The sequence below is a fragment of the Miscanthus floridulus genome, unplaced genomic scaffold (assembly GCF_019320115.1).
Source record: "Miscanthus floridulus cultivar M001 unplaced genomic scaffold, ASM1932011v1 fs_877_4, whole genome shotgun sequence".
Taxonomy (NCBI): domain Eukaryota; kingdom Viridiplantae; phylum Streptophyta; class Magnoliopsida; order Poales; family Poaceae; genus Miscanthus; species Miscanthus floridulus.
The window spans coordinates 9,541-29,137 of record NW_027097391.1 but is presented as its reverse complement, the minus strand read 5'-3'; the positions used below and the strand labels follow the sequence as shown (position 1 = coordinate 29,137).

The following is a 19,597-nucleotide window of genomic DNA, read 5'->3' as shown; positions in this document are numbered from 1 at the left end:
TCAACTTCTCTACTTTCTTTCAGCACGACTCTGTAGTTTCTTCTGGTTCAGAGCTATTGGATTTTGAGTAGTGATTTCAGAGTTATTTGGGAACTGTGGCCAGTGGCCCCTTGTGGCGAAATAAGAATGTGCAAGTTTTCGTGACCTCCGCTTGACATTCAGCGACATAGTAGTAATGTTGTACGCAAATTTAATTAGGATTTGGACCAATAAACATGAACAATAAATTAGCCTAGCAGCAGCAGCCATGAATGCGTAAAGATTAAGACGAAGATGCTAACAGATTTGGTTGCTCAGAGGACAGAATCATCGGGTGTTGTATCAGTATTGTACCCTCCAGCGAAGTTGGTTCTAGGCCTCTAGGGAGAGGAAGAAGAGGGGCGCTCCAGGATGCCGGCGTGGATGAGCAGGGTCCACAAATGGGTCATGAACTCCCCGCCGGCCGCGAGCTTCTCTGCGTGGATGTCGGCGTTGCTTGACGGCGCGAGGAAGAGGACGAACTCCGCCCAGAAGTCTGCAAGCACCTTCCACCGCCGCGCCCTGTCGTGAACTCTGTACCTGAGCTCACTCCCAAGCTTTGCTCCCATCCCCAATATTGTCAGCTCATTGCACTGCAGCTCTAGAAGCTTGACACACCTGGCTCTCATGGTGTCGCACCCGGCGAGGTAGTCCCGAGCCTCCATGACCACAGCGTTGAAGATACGCGTCGTGTCGTAGCCGTGCCCCGGCAGCATGTCCGGAACGAACGCCACCAGGTAGGCGCAGTACTCCGACAGGCACTTGGCCACGAGGCGGTCGCCGGTGAGCGGCAGCTGCTGCGGCGTCGTCATCTCACAGATGGTCGTCCCGATGTGCCACACCAGGACCGTGTGGACATGCGTGGGCAACTCGCAGGCCCACGTGAGCCGGGTCGCGTCGTTCCCGGCGACGGCGAGCGCTGCGCGCCCATCTGCTAGGTGGCCGTCGTTCGCCTTGAACCGCGACAGAACGCGCATCACGACTTCCTCGGGCAACTCGACCTTCTTCGAAGCCTTCTGCCCGTCCCTGGTTGGCTCGATCAAGCCGAGTGACAGAATCGAGGCTACATTCCTCGGGTGGTAGTCGAAGTTGCGTAACAGCGAGTACTGCCCCATCTTCCTGTCCCAGTTCCTGCCTGTCAGCTTCCGATGCTTCCTTTTCTTGATCAGTTTCATCGCCTTCTTCCTGCTGCCGTCGTCGAACGGAACGGCTTCTCCCTTCCAGGTGATTTTGCTCGCGCCGGTCAGGGTATGCAGATCGTCGACCACCCTCCACTTTTGGTCGTTGATGCGCGATTCCACGACCAGCACGACGACAACAATCACCATCAACACGACGGTGATGCAGTGAATGGCATCTATCCCATTGACAGTCTGCTCCAAGCTGGTCCGGTGGTAGTGTCTGCTGAAAGCTCCGGAGATGGCGTTCCAAACAATCACGGGGAACACAAACACCACCGTCATTCCGACGTACTGGGTGTGCGACTGGTGCCTCGTGTAGAAGAAGTCGTACAGGAACGAGAGCTCCATCTCGATCACCCGGAAGGCACGGCTGTAGTCAGCCTCTTCCCGGAGGAGCCCAGACACGACGAGCCGCCGCGTCTTGGGACGACCGGCCTCGCCGTGCTCGTACTTGGCGAACCTCCGCTTGAGCAGCTTGAACAGAGTGAAGGACAGAGCGATGTCCTTGAGGATGCCGCCGTGCTCCCTGCTGAAGACAGACACGCTCTGGCTGTCGATCCACTGCCAGACGGTGTCGACCGTGGTGAACGCGCACGCGGCGATGGCCGTCCTGTAGTCCGGCTTGGAGAAGTACGGCAGCGTGAGGTCTTCCCCGTGGAATATGTACCTGTATCCTTCCATGGTGGCGACGTCGAAGACATGGCCCGACTCGTGCTCGGTCATCATGTAGTCGGCGACCACCTTGGTGTGCTTCATGAGGCCGTCCGTCCTGCTCGCCTCCCTCAGCGCCTGGAACTTGGCGTGGGCCTTGGCGATGCTCAGGATCCAGAAGATCCAGATGGTGGCGCTGTAGCACCTGTTCCTCCCCTCGCAGCGGACCATCAGCCACAGCAGCAGCACGATCTGCAGCCCCTGCTGCAGCAGCGTCCGCTTCCACTGCTCGACGTCGCGCAGGTTGTAGGCGGAGAGGGAGTCGGCGCCCGCCTGCACCAGGAGGCCGGCGCCCCACAGGACGAAGGTCTGGTCGTGGAACGGGCCGGCCTCCAGCAGACCAATGGTGTAGGGGACGAGGACGGTGGCGAGCGTGTAGACCGCCCAGATGAGGAAGCGGAAGGACTTGTCGCCGCGCCGGTGACGGTAGGGGCTCAGCACGACGAGGAGGACCAGGAGGAGGTTGCTGAGGAGGACGAGGACCTCCACGCGCACCAGCTGCCCTTCCACAGTCCTCAGGCTCTCGACGATGGTCGCCGTGGTGTTCCTCAACCCCATCGGCAGCTGCCCTGCTTTAGCGCTCTTCCGTACTCGTCTTCTTCGCGTAGGCCTAGCAGCAATGATCGCTCATTGACACTGACGGTAGTATAATACACGCATGCCAGACCGTTTGTCACGTGGAAATGTTGAACTAAGCGCCAAACACGTACGCTGTGGCTCGCAACTCAGAGTTTGACTTCAAAGTTACTACTGTGAACGTGAGAGCTACTAGGTCAACTCTCAGCTCTCAATTAAAGAGCTACTGCGACTTCGAAGTACGCTGGGGGGTGCTTGATGTAGCTCAATTCCTATTGGAACCTTGAATAATTATAAAACTAGCTACAGTTCACACAAATAACATGGATAGCTAGTTTTTTTTTCTTATTATAACATTATAAGATTTTTATTTAAAAATAACTTTGCTAATAATTCTCACTTGTTTAAATCTATTTTTTCTCTCTTTATGTGCGTCGCTTCATCTTTGGGCAGAAATTACATTCAACTATGTTGGACAGTTCCTTAAAACTGTTGTTATCTTCCTCTTTTATTTATTTTTTCGCTCCTATCTCGTGACTTCGCAATTAATTTAGGGAAGGCCATTCAAGGAAGCCTTCGTGAACTCAATTCTTCTTGATACATAAAGAGAATTTGGTGATTATGCCCCTATGTTAGAGTTCAATGGTGATTTTGCCCCAACTGTTTTGGATTAAAACTTCCGTTTACCCTTGCTTTAGATGCCGTTAGAAGGAACTAGAATGAAAAGAACAAAAAACAAAAATATCATTTGAAACATGGAGAGTGATCAAGTAGTACTGAATATATAACATTCAGATCAGTCGTAACCAAGCCGAGAGTGATCAAGTAAATGAAATGTGCTGCAAGTAGCAAATGGATTATCGTCAGCAAATGAGCATCACCCTCCAGCACAGTAACCAAGCAAAAACAAAATGTTGCCGTCAAAATTAGATGGATGCAACATGCAAGCAACAAGCACTTAGCCGCACATATGGATTCTGAAGCATCAGAAAGATAAAACCGGGTAAGTTGACCTGTGACACAGCACTTTGACTGCTCTGGATCCTTTAAACTGAAACAGAGTTTAGTATGCTCTCTCATGAGCTAAAATTAGGAGTATAAGACAACGGTTGATGAGTAAAGATATTCTAGATTACATCAGTATCTCCATTCTTTTCTTGGCCACTTCAGTATTCCTAATTGTATTTTGTCTGTAGTCAAGGCCTCAGGCACAAGCTCAATGTTGTTCAATGATCTTGTCCCATACAACCAAGTGCGCTGTGATTTCAAGATTATAACAAATATATGTTGTATGATTTTGGGTGCTCCCACAACACCAGCACACTGAGATCAGCACCAACCTCACTAATGATAAAGACACACCCCACTATAAAGCCGATACTATCTATCTTTTCGATTGCTACTACCACCAAATTTCCCATTTCAAAGAAAATCTCCAGCGAGCACCTTATTTAGGCAGTTGAAGGACCACCACTTGGTCCCTCACCTGTGGAGGCCACTCGTAACACTGCAGAAATAAGTACATTTCCAGAAAAAAAAAATCAGCAAGGTTGAGAAATCAACTTCCGCTCATTAAACATCTGGTTCTAAGTTCTAACCAAGCACAAAGAACCAACAAGTAGCTGCTAAGTGCTAACAGAACAGGCAAATAGCACAACTGGTCACATTAAGAGACGAACTCGAAGTTGCAGAAAAACACATCCATTTTTTTTTGGATAAATCACATCCATACTTTTATGCTGTTAAGCGACAATGTGATATATCATAGCTAAGGAATGCACAGGGTTAAGGACATGTTTGATGCTGATAACTGGAGTGTAGAAAGCTCGCTCATACAAACTTATAGAGTACTAGGTAATAGCCCTTTACAATTACTTTCACCTTCATGGCCCAGCCCAAATTAAGATAAATTTTCTAGATCCCACCATATGTGATGAAGAAATTGCTATACTGCATATGTAGCCAATTCCAATAGTGGCCAGAGAAGAAAATATGAGTGTAGGTGTAAAGAAAATATGAGTGTAGGTGTATCACAGTATTGCATGACATGGGATAGTACAATGTTATAAAATCACTATATTGTTCTAGAGCACATATTCCCCATACTGGATACTAGTGCCTATAAATCCACTATATAGAGAGAAAACACAAACAGGCAACAATGTAAAAGGCTAATAAGCAGCAGGTTCTGATGTGCTGGTACCTGGAGTGTAGAAGCTCACGTAGGGAATGATATCATAGAAGTCATCAGTCATAACACAAATGCTCTGCCCAGTCTTCAGATCAAGAGTGCAGAGCCCATCAGTCGTCTTGAGGAAGATGACACCAACGACGTCCGCAAAGGCAACCACACAAGGCGTTGCCCCGAGGGCAGGAGTAGGGAGCAGTGCCCTGAGCTCAATGGCTCTGCTTACTGCCCATTTTCCTGCGTCTCCCTCAGGACCGGTCTCCATTGACTAGAGCTTGAGAGTAAACCGCGAGTCCACCTCTGCAAATCCCAGCCTACCGTCCTCCATAGTCATGAACCCAAAGCGCCGACCATAGGGCCTCTGTGGAACGGGAATCACAGACATTTTGCGCGTAGCCAGATCATACTTGAGCATCCTGTATCCCGCCTGGAAGACGAAGTAGAGTGCGTTCCACGCTAGAGCGCTGGGCAGCGTGTCGTCGAGATGGTCGCCTGGGAGCTGGGCGGAGGGCGCCTCGCCCCACGCCGCGGCCTCCGACGAGTAGACGTGGGCGAACATCTCCTTGGCGTCGATGCCGACGAAGGCGACGAGGAAGTGGCCGGGGCGGCAGTCGAGGTGGTGGCAGTCGGGGGTGGCGCAGAGCACGGCGGCGTTCCAGCTCCGCACCTGCTGGGGCCGCAGGAGGAGCGGCAGGGGCCGGTGCTCGTCGGTGACGGGGTCCCAGACGGCGAGCGCGTCGTCGTGCGCCTGGGCCACGCCGCGACCGCCCCACGTGATCCGGTTGAGGAGGACGCGCCCGTGGCGGGCGTCGTGCGCGCGGTAGTCGCGGCGGTGGTCGGGGCGGAATGCCAGCGTGGGGAAGAAGCGCGTGGAGCCTCCCGTGTGGGTGAGGTTGGCGAGGAAGCCCAGCAGCGGGGGCGCCCCCTCCGCCCCGTGGCGCTCGCGGTAGCGGCGGCAGAAGACGCGGTCGGCGAGGAGGCGGGCCCAGTGCTTGCAGACGAGCGCGGCGCGGAGGAGGCGCGCGGGGTCGTCGGGCGGCACGCGGAGGAAGATCTCCTCGACGATCTCGTCCAGCAGCGCCGGCGGCGGCGGCGCCATAGGGGTGGGGACAGGGGCATGGCCGAGGCCGAGAGAGGGGAAACCAGGGGGCAGTTCATCCATCTCGACGGAATGGTGTTTGCTTGGCAGGTGGGGTCGGCAAGGCAGTGGGAGTAGCCGTTCACGAGTATCCTATTCCTATTCCTATCGATTTCTTCCACACCTATCGGCGGCCGGCAACAAGCCAGGACCCTGTTCCGATGCTACGGTCGCCGCCGGTGCCACTACGCCCTTCCGCTGCCCGCGCCTCCCCGCTTCCGCCCTCTAGATCTAGAGCTGCAAACCCTAACACGGACACGACGACAACAACAACCGCCGCCGCCTCAGCGGACAGAGCGGCCACCATGGGCGCGGCGGCGTGGTGGCGGCGCGCGCTGGGGCAGCGGTTCAACCCAGCCGGCGTGGCCGCGGTGGCGGCCGTCGCGGCGTCCAAGCCGCCCCTAGCGCTGCCGCACGTGTCGGTGCAAGACATCAGGTGGCTCGACTGGGCTGAGCTCCGCCGCGCCGGGTTCCGCGGCGTCGTTTTCGACAAGGACAACACGCTCACGGCCCCCTACGCGCCCGCGCTCTGGCCGCCGCTCGCTGCAGCGTTCGACCAGTGCCGCGCGACGTTCCCGCCCGGTGCGCTCGCCATCTACAGCAACTCCGCAGGTCTGCCTGGTTTGACTGCTCCTACCAATAGAATTGGGGCGATTCTTTTCTTTTTTGCAAGGTTTTGGGTGTTAATCGAATTGATTTGTCTGTGGGTGTGGAAGGGTTGACGGAGTATGATCCGGACGGGGTGGATGCGAGGGCGATCGAAGCGGCCATCGAGGGGGTTCATGTGATCAGGCATGGCAAGTGCAGACTCGCTACCTGGCTATCGTGTCTATCCTTTGAAATTTACCTGATAGCTCAAAGAAGCTCTGTTCGATGAATAAGTGCTCAGTTTCGTAATCTTACTTCAAAATGGTGGTTCTTAGCTTTGTACACTTGTAAATTGATTTGTTCTTGGTAATTTCAAAAGTTCTTAGGTTTAATGCCTAACTTTGAAGGAAACTCATTGGATGGAGCTAACTTGTTGCCTTTTTTTTTTTTTGAAGCGAGGGGGGTCCCCCATTTCATTATCATCATAACGGAAATACATCAGCATTTGAAAGAGCTAACTTGTTGCCTGGATGGTCCATTTGCATTGTGCAGTACTGTTTTAGTTATAGTTATTGTTTCATTAATATAAGTTGTGTACCAAAATACACCTCATGATGTTTTCAAATGTGTACGTTGTTGTACCTGTGTCGTGCTCTTATAATTTGACTTTGCTATAGAAGTGGGAGCTCTAAATCATTGTTTTCATGTTTAAGAGATAATGTGTTTGCACATTTGTTCTATTGATCGCAGATGTAAAGAAACCAGGTGGACCAGCTAATGAAATAGAGAGTTACTTTGGTTGTTCAGCCACAAATCTTGTGTTGGTAGGAGGATAGTTGTGAGCTGTGACTATTCTTACTAGAAATACGTTCTAGTTCTCTAATTTTAGGTTGTCACCTCCCCAGGTTGGTGACCGTTACTTCACTGATGTGGTCTATGGAAACAGGAATGGCTTTCTTACAGTACTGACAGAGCCTTTAAACATCTCTGATGAATCGTACATTGTCAAAAGGGTATGTTCCCTATTTATCCAGTAAAGCTAAGATCGTTTTTGTAACCTTGAAAAGAAAAGGGAAGACGAGCAGTGTTATTGATATAATCCTAATACCTGGAGTCCTGGAATAAACTTCGTAAGCTGCTTGCATATGCTGCTTTATTCATGGGTTTCGGCTTCATATGCTGCTGCAAGCCTGCAATGATAATGTCATTTGTTATAATTATACATTAATGAATGGAAAGCCAAGCCTGTGACAATCATGCACCATACACTGACGATTGTTGCATTTAAACATGATAATCATTGTGTCAAATATACATGAAAATGTTTCAACAACTATGGTATTAACTGTCTATCTATCAAGAATCTTCACAGCTCATTTATATATGGTTTTTGTCAATTGCTGCAACTTTCCAACAATGATTTGTCATGCTTCCTATTAGTTTGAGTTAGCAGGCTTGATCTTGTTCTTAGACCACAGTTCTCGATTATATTATTTTGAGTGAAGTCCATTTGACTACCCTGAACTTGTTACTGAGTCTGAAATCTTACATCCTCCAACTTTCAAAACCAGACAGATTACCCCCTGCAGCAGTTAAAAGTGGTTTCGAGCCACATCATCCCTTTTTAGTCCAAAAACAAATCCGGTAAAGACTACAAGGAACAAGGTTTTTAAACAATGGAAATATCTTCAATACTAAAAAAATCGAAAAACATTCTAGAGATATCTTGGGCTTCGAGAAACCAAAATAAAATATTTTGGAGCTCATGAAAATATCTCTGAAAGCTTCCAAAAATTGGATTTATCTCTACAAAGAAAATTCATAAACTTCCTAATCGACATCTAAACGCATTTTGAAAACTTTCAACAATAAAAAATACAATTTGCAACCAGCATTATTGTTGTTGCATTCACGCTGGTTGTATCGCATGTTTTTGTTTGGAAAGTTTTCAAAGTGTGTTTAGGCATCGATTAGAATGTTTCGGGACTTCTCTAGATTTTCCCACTTTTCTATAGTTCAATCCAATTATGGAACTTTTTGGAGATAATTTCAAGAGTTGCAAATATTTTATGTGGGTGCCTCTTGTTCTAATATATCTCTACTATTTTTCTCCGATCTTTTGAAGGCTTGAAGATATTTCATGGTTTAAAAACCTTATCTAATGTTTACACCACTGGGGGGGGGGGGGGGGGGGGGGGTGTGGTGGATTTGTCTGATTTTGAAAGTTGGAAGCACCAAGATTTATGGTTTTTAAGTTGGGGGTTCTTCAGACTCAGAGACAAATAGGTTGATAAAATGTACTTCACTCTATTATTTATATTCGTTCACACATGATTTGGCAAATAGGTTGAACGTTTTTTGTTAATATATTGACATTTATTCTATTTTAGCAGTTTAGACATTGTTAAAACATTTGGTTTGCTGTTTAGTCATTTGAAGGTAGTGTTTCAAGCATATGGCATATTTCTGAGTTCTGACCTTGTTTATTATTATTACTCCCCTTGTTTATTATCATTTCTTACTGGTTTGGGACGAATCTGTGCTTCCTCAGGTTAGGAAACTGGAGGCGTACATCATCAGTTATTGGTACAAGAAAGGGCACAAACCAATAGAGCATCCTTTGCTCCCAGATGCAAGAAGAATAGTGAAGTTTGACCCATATGACGACTCAGTTACAACCAGAATATAGTGTAATGATATATGTTGCACCTGCTCACAGTAGAAATTCACTGGTTTCCTTCTCCGGTAGAGTGAGATCTGTTGTTTGGAGCTTTAGTAGAAGATTACAAGGGAGAAACATATGGTGTGTAGAGATTTGCTGTTTTTTCCTCTCTTGCAGAATGCAATTTAGGGAAATGTCTGTCGAGTGCGTGAACATTACTCTGTCCTTGGTTCATTTTGCATGAAGAAAAGATAATACATGTCTGTCGTGTGTGTGAACATTACTCTATCCTTGGTTCATTTTGCATGAAGAAAAAGATAATACTCCGTACATATTAACATGCTTCACATGATCGTTAGGCAGATGCACTTCACTAACCATTTACATCACCTTTCTTGTCACCATTTCGTATGCTTCACATGATCGTTAGGCAGATGCACTTCACTACCCATTTACATCACCTTTCTTGTCAGCATTTCGTGTGCCAATTGGGTCAAGGCTATTTTTTGGAAAGGCGATTCTATGCTACGTTATACAGAGTGATCATTTCTGGGACTAAGTTGTCTAAGTCTACTGCCTGAGTATCTGAAAAATTATATACTACTCCATCAATTCCAAATTATAAATCATTTTTGTTTTTTAGACATAGAGCTATATCTAAGTGTATAGCAAAAGTTACGTACTTAGAAAAGCCAAAACAACTTACAATTTGTAATAGAGCAAGTACGTATGAAGTTCACCCAGGAGGCTGCATTTTATTGCTGGGCTTGAATTGCTGGATATTTTGAGCATGTAATTTTCATGACTTACATTTATTAGATTAGAACACTAAACCATCTTTTATACACAGAGCAGCAAAGCCCACCATTGCGAATTTGAACTGCTTGAAGCGTCCAATTGTGTGCCTCTGAATTAAGTTGTGCTCCTTTTCTCTAACGTGCAATGTAACATACATCTCGTTTTATTTGCTCAACAGTTACTTTCATGTTTACAGAGACGACTTTGGCTTGACTGATGAAGACTTCTGTCCATATGAATATACACCTAGTCCACGCTTCTTTCCAAGCCGGCCAGCATCAACATACTGAACAAGAAGAGGGCAAGGGCTGTACTTATTATCTCCCAGGCCACTGTGAAGTACCCGAAGTACTGAAAGGCATACATCCAACCCAATGAAATCGGCAAGCTGCAGAGGGCCCATCGGGTGATTCGTGCCCAGTTTCATCCCTGTGTCAATGTGCTCTTTGGTTGCCACTCCGGTGTACAGTGCCCAAAAAGCCTCATTGATCATTGGCATGAGGATGCGGTTCACAATGAATCCTGGGTAATCTTGCGAGCATATAACGGACTTCCCGAGTCTGCAAATTTTGCAAATCATCAGGCAATCTCAAGGGTTACGGGTCTGGTAACATCGACATTACAGATTAGACAGAATTGTGATTTCAGACTAGCACAAGCTGTTGTCAACATCCAAGATAGGCAAGTGCTCTGAGAGCCTGAGACAGGTACGTGTTGTTTTAAAACCTGTGAGATCCATTTTGTGTGTAGAGTTGTTGGAGTAACAATCATGTGGCCATGAAAGATTTATGTTGAAGGGAAAAACACTATGTTACCTACAACAACTGCCAGAAGTTTGGACTGGGTATTTGGGTAAATAGTGCCCATAGTGTCAATTCCAGATCTAAACTTTAACAGAACAGTGAAATGAAGCAAACTCAATATCTTTTTGACTAATTCACTACACACTAGTTTTGCTCTGCTAGCTATGAACAAACTGATTCAGGTGAAAGGGCATTGCAAAGTTTTAGTTACCTTTCGGAAAAAGATTTGACTGCAGCAAACACCTCATCTGTTGTATCAGCTCCTCGGATAATCTCGATCAATTTCATTATCGGAGGAGGGTTAAAGAAGTGCATGCCTATCACCTGCACCATGGAACTCACTTCACAATCCTGATGAGCAAATTCAAATTCTTTGCATGTACAGATAGACGCCAGAGGTTGCTCATCATCACCTGAGAGGGGCGTTTGGTAGATGAAGCCAGGCGGGTTATAGAGATGGAGCTAGTGTTGGACGCAAGAATGGCCGAGGACTTCGTGATCTTATCCAGCTCCACGAACAGCTTCTTCTTGACATCTTCGTTCTCCACGATGGCCTCGATCACAAGATCCGCATCCCTGAGATCTTGCACGGTGGAGACGCACCTTATCCGCTTGATTGAGTCTTCGCACGCGGTCTGAGACCAAGCAAGCCCCAAAATTTGTCAAGAAGAGAGCTGAAAGCAGCATCTTTTTTTTCACCCCCGAGCAACCGGACACCAATCCGGGAAGGGTGCTTTGGGAGGTCAACGCTCTTACCTGGGAGAGCTGGCCCTTGGCGGCGAGGCGGAGTAGGGAGGCGGAGATGGAGGCGACGGCGCGGGAGAGGGCGGTGGGATCGGCGTCGAGGAGAAGGACGGCACAGCCGGCGGCGGCGGCGAGCTGGGCGATGCCCGAGCCCATCTGCCCCGCGCCGATCACGCCCACCGCCGCGATCTCACTCGCTGTCGCCATTGTTTTGTTTTGTTTCGTTTCGTTTCGTTTTCGTTTCGTTTGCAAGCAAGTGGTTGGGCTTATCGCTCTCTGGTATATGATGGGTGGGAATGGGAAATGGGAGTGTCTGGAAATCTTATCCACCTTTTGTCCTTTTGGGTGCTGAGCTGAGCTCGACCCGGCGCGTTGCGGAATACCGGAATGCGGACTGCACCGCCACCGTCGCCTGCCGCTGCACGGAGCATTTCTCCGCTTCTGCCTCCACACGCATCGTGGAACCCATCTCGTCCCCCAACTCCTCCCCGTCGTTGGCTTCCTGCACGTCGACGTGAACGATGAGTATGGTGTGGCGCGCCGACGCCCGGTACCTCCGCCACTCTTGTCTCTCCACTCTTGGCAGAATGGCAGGCGCAGTGTAGCAATGCGTGGGGAGGCAAAGCAGCGAAGGACCACGACGTTGTCGCCGTCAAGGAAAGAGGTAGTGCGAGTTGCGTAGAAAGTTTAGACTTTGCATCCAATTGATTCGCTGGCCACAGTGGCGTTGAGGATTGAATTGAGATACTTATAGACTTTGCGCGCGGAGGAATGAATTAGTTCATTATTTTCTGACTATTTATTTAACTTTTGTTTGGTTTGCAAAATGTATATCATCTTATTTCTTATAAACTACTAGAAATTGGCACGAGTACAGAGAGTAAAGTCGTACCACCAAATTTGAGGAAGTATTCGCTTAGTCAACACCGGCCAGAATGACATGGCAGGTGCAACAAGTTCCATATGTCAATGGTAACCTACCCTCCCAATCATTGAGATAGTTTTGACGGATAGATACCACCGAAGAGTTGAGGCATAAAAAGAAAAGGAATTCAGGATAGAGTTAGAGTGCAAAGTGAATGTGCCCAAGCGCCACTGAGTTCTGACCACAGTTTATTTCTTTCTTTCTTTTTTTGAAACGGCAAGAGTTTCTTTTTGAAAGCTCGCTACAAGAGTTCAGGTAGCCAAAGCAAGCAAAACACTTTTCGTGACGTCTCGTGCTTTTCTACCAGATTACGTAAAATAATTGCTTTTTCTCTTAAACAAAAGAATGGAAAAATATATACTAGTTTCAAAATCACAAAAACTACCTTTAGAAAGTCTGTTCTGTATATTTTGAGACCCCGCGCTAGAGGAAAACTCCTAGCGCTAGATTTCAGATCATCCATAACTTTATATTTTTATAAAATTTGTTTCTTTTCCATAAGCTTCTTTTATTATTAAAATTTCTTTGTCTAAAAAAATTGATGTCTTACTATTATTCTAAATCAAACCACGAATTTGACCACATTTATTAAAACAAAAATCAATACTATAATACCAAATTTGTATTATTAGATTTATGATGGAATCTGTTCTTATAATATACCTATTGGTGTCTATACTATTCTCTATAAATTAGTTAAACTTGGTACGTGGTTTGACTTAGGTAAATCTTAGGACTCGGGACGGCGGAAGTAGAACCTATACGCATAACTTTTATAAACTCTTTTGAGTGGTTTTATAGGGTAAGTTTCTGCATGAATTTACAGTAAAACTTTCAAAGGAAGTTTGATTGAAACCAAGTTCCCTAGAAAACTTGTTTAAATAAGTTGGTTGAAACAATTTTATGAAAACTAATCAAATAAGTTTTGTAGACAATTTCTCCAAACAAGTGCTCTAGAAAACTAATCAAATAAGTTGTCATGAAAAACTATTAGAAATAGGGAACGAGGTTGGTGGAGATCAATATAGCTTTGTAAGCATATAGAAAGTTGTGTAGCAAAAGAAGAGAACAGATGTGTTTGCAACGCAAGAATATTTTTACAAGTACAAAATGAAGGAGAGAAATTAAACATTATGTGGGGCCATGACCATGGCACACAATGCACGCAATCCTCTGGTATGTGTACCTTAAGAAAAACCTTCATTTGTATTATTGCTATCTAATATTATCAAAGTGGCATTTTTTTTCCTTTCATCCGGTAGTCACTCCTCATCTGCCCTTGTCCATCGGTCCATCATCTTTCACTCGGTTCTTTTCTTCCATCCATTACTCTCTACTCATCCGTTCATCATCTCTCTTCCGTTCCTCGGTTCTCCATCCCTCGCTCTCCTCGTCCATCCGTCATCTCTCTTTCATCCCTGGTTCGTTATCCCTTACTCTCACTCTTCTCTTCTTGTATGTCACCTCTCTTCCGTCCCTCAGTCCGTCATGGGCAAAAGAAAAGAGTAAAAAGCTTCATTCTTTCACGTCCGGCGACACGAGTACACACGGCGGCACAAAGCTCGTTGTCCTCCTCGAGCACCGCCATGTGCTCCACATTAAAGCCTCTGTCCCACCTAGGATACAACGACGCCTTCTCCCACCTCCCGGTGATTTGTAAGGGGTTCTTGACCTTTTCCGATGGAGAGTCAAAAGGTACTCTAGTGGATTGCTCATAGCTTGTGGATCTTCATCTTGTGTTGGTTGTGCGGCACCCGATTGTGTGTTAGGGTGTGATGCCTATTAGCGCGTGAACCTCCAAGTGAGTGAATTGCTACAATAAGGACGTAGCTTGCCGACAAGCAAGTGAACCTTGGTAAAAATCTTGGGGTCATCTCTTGGTAATCTTGATTGATTGATCATCTATTGTCTATTGCCACGATGGTATAATCACCTTGCCTCTACCTTGTTTTACATTCATAGTTATCTTGTGTAGAGCTTGTGGTAGCCTTGCTAGTTGAGTAGCTTAGCTTAATTAGGTGTGATTAGCTCTCTAGCTTGCTCACTAGTTAGTGTTAGTAGAGACATAGCAATTGTGAGCTTATTGATCATAATTGACTAGAATTGTTGGTAGGCGGCTTGCCTTTTAAGTAGAGCTAGAGCAAAACGTTTTTCGCCATTTAGTTGACTAACAAAGTTGCTCTAGTGTATTTGTAGTAATTTTTATAGGCTATTCACCCCGCTCTAGCCATTTAGAACATTTCAAGTGGTATCGGAGCCGTGGTCACCGTTCTTTGAGGCTTAACAACCTACGGTGTCAAAATGGCTCATATTAACAACACCAAGAAGCCACCCCAATTTAATGGCACAAATTATGGTTATTGAAAGGCAAAGATGATCACCCACATCAAGTCAATCAATAGAAAGATATGGCAAGTGGTGGAGACCAAGTTTGAGGTTGCAAATCTGGAGCAACCCACCGCGGCCGAAGAAGAGAAGCTCCAAAACAATGATATTGCTCTTAGTGCTATTCATGAGCCCCGTGGATGAGAGGGTGTTTGAGCAAATCAAGAACATTGAGAATTTTTTCTTCTTCCATCTGGTAGTCACTCCTCATCTGCTCTTGTCCATCGGTCCATCATCTTCAATTCGCGCAGTTCTCTTCTTCCATCCATTACTCTCCTCATCCGTTCATCATCTCTCTTCCGTTCCTCGGTTCGCCATCCCTCGCTCTCCTCGTCCATCCGTCATCTCTCTTCATCCCTGGTTCGTTATCCCTTACTCTGACTCTTCTCTTCTTGTCTGTCACCTCTCTTCCGTCCCTCAGTCCGTCATCCCTCACTCTCACCCTCCTTTCTTTTACAAATAGCAAACACAGGCATATTGATGAGTTTAGAGCGGCACCCTTCTCTTCTTCTGTCTGTCACTCTCTTCTGTCTCTTGGTCCGTCATCCTTAGCCTCACACTTTTTTCTTTTACGATAGCAAACATAGACCTATTGATGAGTTTGGAACGACACCCTTCTCTTCTTCAGTCTCTCGGTCCATCATCCCTCGCTCTCACCCTTCTTTCTTTTATAATAGCAAACTTAGACCTATTGGTGAGTTTGGAGTGTCAAAATTTTCTCCGGCACCGCATCACTCATGCCGTAGCCTATCCCACATGCATCGTGACATACATTCCATCTTTTCTTAAACTCATAACATGTGCACAAATAGTCACCGATCCAAGCTAAGTCGATCTCCTATTAATTTTCCATACAGATTAATTCTTTATTACACAAGCATTTATTATGGACCTTGTAATATATTTGGTTTAAAGTTAGGCTAAGCCCAATTAAATGCAAGACAATAGTTAGCTCGTTATTATTGGCATGAGCACCACAAAATAAATTGTACGACCTATTACAATGGGTGACCATGTTTGCTGGCATATGATAACCAGCTAGGCAGCAAAACTAACAACATTATCTCCTTTCCTGCTGAACAGACAGAAAGACTGCAGATCCAAACTTCCGTAGGCGAAGCCCAGATACTGCATGCCGGAGCAAATTGTGGTAGACTGCTAGCCTGCAAATCGATGAGCACTCTCATCACAGGACCAGGGCCCCAGTGGCGGAGCCAGGAATTATTCTTAGGAGGAGCCGGCCGCCAGGAATTATACCTAGGGGGCCGATCAAAAGAGCCAACATGTAAAAACTAAGTGTAACTCAACTCGTTAGGTTCCTTGTGATGACTATCGGAATTAATTCACTGACTTGAACGGGTGCTCGCAATTTCTTATATGTATTCTAGGATCTAAGACGTTATTTTTTCAGTGGTAAGTGATATGCCCGTTAACAGCAAGACGTATAGGATGACTTTGTAAATCTTGAGTACCGACTCGGTCTTTTTCATTGCGATAATTTTATTATCTAGTTGTGTTTTGTATGCTTATATTATCTAGAAGATATTAATAGGTATATATGACAAGAATTTTATATAATCTCTCTCTTAATATAAATAAATAATATTAAGTCATACTACTAATTTTTTTTGTTGTGAAATATTGGGGGGGGGGGGGGGGGGGGGGGGGGGGGGGGGGCGGGCATGGCCCCTGCCAGCCCCCCCTTGGCTCCGCCAGTGCAGGGCCCATTTGGAAGCAGGGAGTTCAATTTGCCTGTGGCCTTGTGGGCAGAGCATGCCGTTGACTTGTAGCTGTTTCATTTCATCTAATGTTGAAGCATCGAAGGCAAGGGAGATTATGGTGCGTGTTTTCAAAGTAGCCGAGATTCTGATAAACTAATCTTCAATTAACAATGTCGCTTAAAATTCACGAATTGCGTATACGTCTACACAAAATCGGTAGTATTATCGTACAGAACTCAAAATCCATGATACAAGGTTTACAATCACTAATCACAGCTTCTATCTGTCAAATGCGGCCAAAGGATCACATGCATATCTCCCTACTAAGGACCGTGTAACACCACACGTGCACACTCCACACCCCAATTCATAAGCGGCAAAAGAATAAAAGAACGTACCCCCAATCCCAATTCCCTAAAAAGAAATTGTGGACCACTGCGTAGACGTTCGCTATGCAGCGTGAGACGAGCTTACAACTACAAGAGCATGGCCGCCGCAGCAAGCAGCGAGGACCTGACGCACGCCGTCCAGGTGCCGCCGCTGAGGCCTCGCGGGCCACCGCCGTGGCTTCCCCTGGCTCCGGCGCCGGCGCCGCCGATGCTGCGGCCACCCCTGCCTCCTCCGCGCTCCGCCGCCTCCGTGACGTCCACGAGACTCGCCACGCAGAGGAGCACGACGAGGAGCGCGCACAGTGGCAGCACCCTTCTCATCTTCTTCTGAATCCCCAGGCTAGTGCTACTATCCTCACGGATCCGCGGCCTGCCTTGGTGAAGAGTAGAAATGAAGAATGGTTTCTCTTCTTCCCTGAGCTGAATTGTCGTGGGCAGCTGCGCCTGCGTGTCCATCTGACGCGATCCGGAGTCCTAACGCGCTAACACGACACGCTAGTCGTTGGCTATTGCTATTGCTACGCGCTAACTTGGATGAAATCACCGCACAACACGCTAGTCGGATGATTTTTCTTTGTTGCTGGTTCGGATTTAAAAAGTCTGCAGGAACACGTTTGCACCTGCTTTTCTTTGTTGCTGGTTCGGAGTACTTGTGTTGAATTTTGGATCAAGCTGCCAGCAGCCCCCAGGCCAGGGCAGCAACCAAATTAACACTGCCTGATCACCCAGGTCGTCGATTTTTGTTTAGCACACGTAGGTAGGCTGAATCGACGTGGCTAGGTCGCGATCCAAGTGCTCCCGTAGACCGAGTCGGCAGACACAGACAGAACATGTCTGGGAGCTTCGCTAGGAAGAGTGCTGGGAAATTTATATCGGTAATTCTCTTGATCTGAGCGTCCAACCTTTACTCGAGCATGGTTCGGACGCGGGGTGTAGGGACATGCACTACCGGACACAGGAGCTTTGTCGAGTGCCAGGGGCACTCGGCGAAGCCAAAAAAACATTTGGTCAAGGGTTTGCTAAGTGTTACACTCAGTAAATCCTTTAACGGCAAACGCTAGTTTGCCGAGTGTTTTTTGTTGGGCACTCGACAAAAAAGTTGCCGAGTGCCCAAAAAACACTCGGCAAACTTTTTTTCAAAAAATAAATAAAAAAAAGACACCGACACCACACCCGCACCACCAGCACCGCCGCCGCCGCCACCATCCGCGCCGCCGTCCCCTCCCCCACCTGGGGTGCGCTGAATCTGGAGCTCAAGGTGGCGGAGCTCGTAGGATCCGCCACCCGCCCGCCGGATCTAGAGCTCGAGGTGGTGGAGCTCGTCGGATCCACGCTGCCAGGTCGGAGGGAGCTCGTCGGAGGGAGAGAGGAGAGAGGGCGCGCTGGATCTGGAGCTCAAGGTGGCGGAGCTCTCCGGATCCGCCACCCGCCCGCCGGATCTGGAGCTCGAGGTGGTGGAGCTCGCCGGATCCACGCTACCAGGCCGGAGGGAGCTCGTCGGAGGGAGAGAGGAAGGCGCGCCGGATCTAGAGCTGAGGTGGAGGAGGAGCGCCGCATCGCCGGCCCGACGCCGGTGGAGGAGCGCCGCCACCTCGCTTGCGCCTGCCGGATCCAGGCTGCTCCACGCCGGATCTGGGCTGCTCCTCGCTGGGGCATGCCAGATCCACCGTCGGAGCGCCGCCGGAGCAGACCTCTGCCACCGGGAGACGCACCACCGGAGCAGACCTCTGCCCCGCTCGCCGTTGCCGCCTCCATCCCGAGAGAGAGAGAGAGGCTCGGTGAGGAGAGGGAGAGGGAGACGACCGCTACTGGAGGGAGAGGAGTGAGAGGGGCGCTCGGTGAGGAGAGGGAGGGGGCGCCGGCGAGGCGAGGCGAGGTGAGGCGAAGGGAGGGGAGGGGAGGGAGGAGGTACACTCGGTGAGGGCCGGCCGCTGGCGGGAGGGCTAGGAGAGGGAGCTGATGCTCGTGTGGGTGGGGGGGGGGGGGGGAGGGAGGGAGGGGGGCGCGGTGTGCGGGGGGAGGGAGGGGGCGGTGTGCGGCGGGTTTTATTTCTAGAAAAAAATTAATTCTTTGCCGAGTGTTCTAGATCTAGCACTCGGTAAAGTTTTTTTATTTTTTTTCTTCTCCTTTGTTTCCAAAAAAAATTAATTCTTTGCCGAGTGTTCTAGATCTAGCACTCGGCAAAGGTTTTTTTTTTTATTTTTTTTCTTCTCCTTTATTTCCAAAAAAATAATTCTTTGTCGAGTGTTTTTTTTGACACTCGGCAAACCCTATCTTTGTCGAGTGTTTTTTTGACACTCGGCATATCTTTGTCGAGTGTTTTTTTTGACACTCGGCAAACACCCTCTTTTGCCGAGTGTTTTTTTTGCCGAGTGTTTTAAGCGCAACACTCGGCAAATAACTTAGTCGCCGAGTGCCCGAGGGAATACACTCGGCAAACATAAAAACACTCGGCAAATTTGAGGATTCCGGTAGTGATGTGACATAACCTATTGCTCATTAATAATATCGAGTCAGGTCTTCCATCTCCCGCTCCGCCGTCAGACCTGTTCGTCCTGCCGCTGTTCCTATCATGCTCTGCACGCTCGCCACGCTCCTCCTACTGCTGTTCCTGCCGATGCTCTGTGCGCCCGCCCTACTCCTCCTGCTGATGCTCCACACACCAACTCTGCTGTTCTGCGCACCTGCCTTGCTGCTCGTGTCATTGCTTCTGCTCCACTGCCCATCCCATCGACGATACCGCCGGCGCAAGGAGAAGCAATAGGCCTTG

The 19,597-nt window shown here is 47.9% G+C and overlaps 4 protein-coding genes and 1 pseudogene across 4 annotated transcripts; 1 reads left to right on the top strand and 4 right to left on the bottom strand.

Annotated features, from left to right (window-relative positions):
• Positions 1–83: 83 nt before the first annotated feature.
• LOC136533417 (uncharacterized) lies at positions 84–2,545 on the bottom strand. Its single transcript, XM_066525969.1, has one exon. The coding sequence runs from the start codon at positions 2,466–2,468 to the stop codon at positions 360–362; it is 2,109 nt and encodes a 702-aa protein (XP_066382066.1). The 5' UTR covers positions 2,469–2,545; the 3' UTR covers positions 84–359.
• An 804-nt stretch (positions 2,546–3,349) lies between these two features.
• LOC136533414 (uncharacterized) lies at positions 3,350–5,836 on the bottom strand (annotated as a pseudogene).
• Positions 5,837–5,959: 123 nt separating this feature from the next.
• LOC136533416 (phosphatidylglycerophosphate phosphatase 1, chloroplastic/mitochondrial-like) lies at positions 5,960–9,357 on the top strand. The gene is made up of 5 exons (XM_066525968.1): positions 5,960–6,424; positions 6,529–6,609; positions 7,151–7,224; positions 7,306–7,413; positions 8,952–9,357. Exons 1-5 carry the CDS (start codon positions 5,974–5,976, stop codon positions 9,087–9,089), a joined length of 852 nt encoding a protein of 283 aa, XP_066382065.1. The 5' UTR covers positions 5,960–5,973; the 3' UTR covers positions 9,090–9,357.
• Positions 9,358–9,844: 487 nt separating this feature from the next.
• On the bottom strand, positions 9,845–11,702 carry LOC136533415 (uncharacterized). The gene is made up of 4 exons (XM_066525965.1): positions 11,420–11,702; positions 11,077–11,298; positions 10,875–10,987; positions 9,845–10,420 (listed from the first exon to the last, which is right to left on the bottom strand). Exons 1-4 carry the CDS (start codon positions 11,612–11,614, stop codon positions 10,051–10,053), a joined length of 900 nt encoding a protein of 299 aa, XP_066382062.1. The 5' UTR covers positions 11,615–11,702; the 3' UTR covers positions 9,845–10,050.
• A 4,940-nt stretch (positions 11,703–16,642) lies between these two features.
• Positions 16,643–17,621, bottom strand: LOC136533419 (uncharacterized). Its single transcript, XM_066525971.1, has one exon. The coding sequence runs from the start codon at positions 17,281–17,283 to the stop codon at positions 16,915–16,917; it is 369 nt and encodes a 122-aa protein (XP_066382068.1). The 5' UTR covers positions 17,284–17,621; the 3' UTR covers positions 16,643–16,914.
• Positions 17,622–19,597: the final 1,976 nt, after the last annotated feature.

Bases quoted from the DNA above. Each gene is read 5' to 3' on its own strand.
- LOC136533417 (XM_066525969.1), bottom strand. From the start codon at position 2,468: ATGGGGTTGAGGAACACCACGGCGACCATCGTCGAGAGCCTGAGGACT.
- LOC136533416 (XM_066525968.1), top strand. From the start codon at position 5,974: ATGCTACGGTCGCCGCCGGTGCCACTACGCCCTTCCGCTGCCCGCGCC. The intron at 6,425-6,528 runs GTCTGCCTGGTT...TGGGTGTGGAAG, and splicing joins CATCTACAGCAACTCCGCAG to GGTTGACGGAGTATGATCCG. The intron at 7,225-7,305 runs GTAGGAGGATAG...TCACCTCCCCAG, and splicing joins CAGCCACAAATCTTGTGTTG to GTTGGTGACCGTTACTTCAC.
- LOC136533415 (XM_066525965.1), bottom strand. From the start codon at position 11,614: ATGGCGACAGCGAGTGAGATCGCGGCGGTGGGCGTGATCGGCGCGGGG. The intron at 10,988-11,076 runs GTGATGATGAGC...TCCATGGTGCAG, and splicing joins CTACCAAACGCCCCTCTCAG to GTGATAGGCATGCACTTCTT. The intron at 10,421-10,874 runs GTAACTAAAACT...CAAAATTTGCAG, and splicing joins GTCAAATCTTTTTCCGAAAG to ACTCGGGAAGTCCGTTATAT.
- LOC136533419 (XM_066525971.1), bottom strand. From the start codon at position 17,283: ATGGACACGCAGGCGCAGCTGCCCACGACAATTCAGCTCAGGGAAGAA.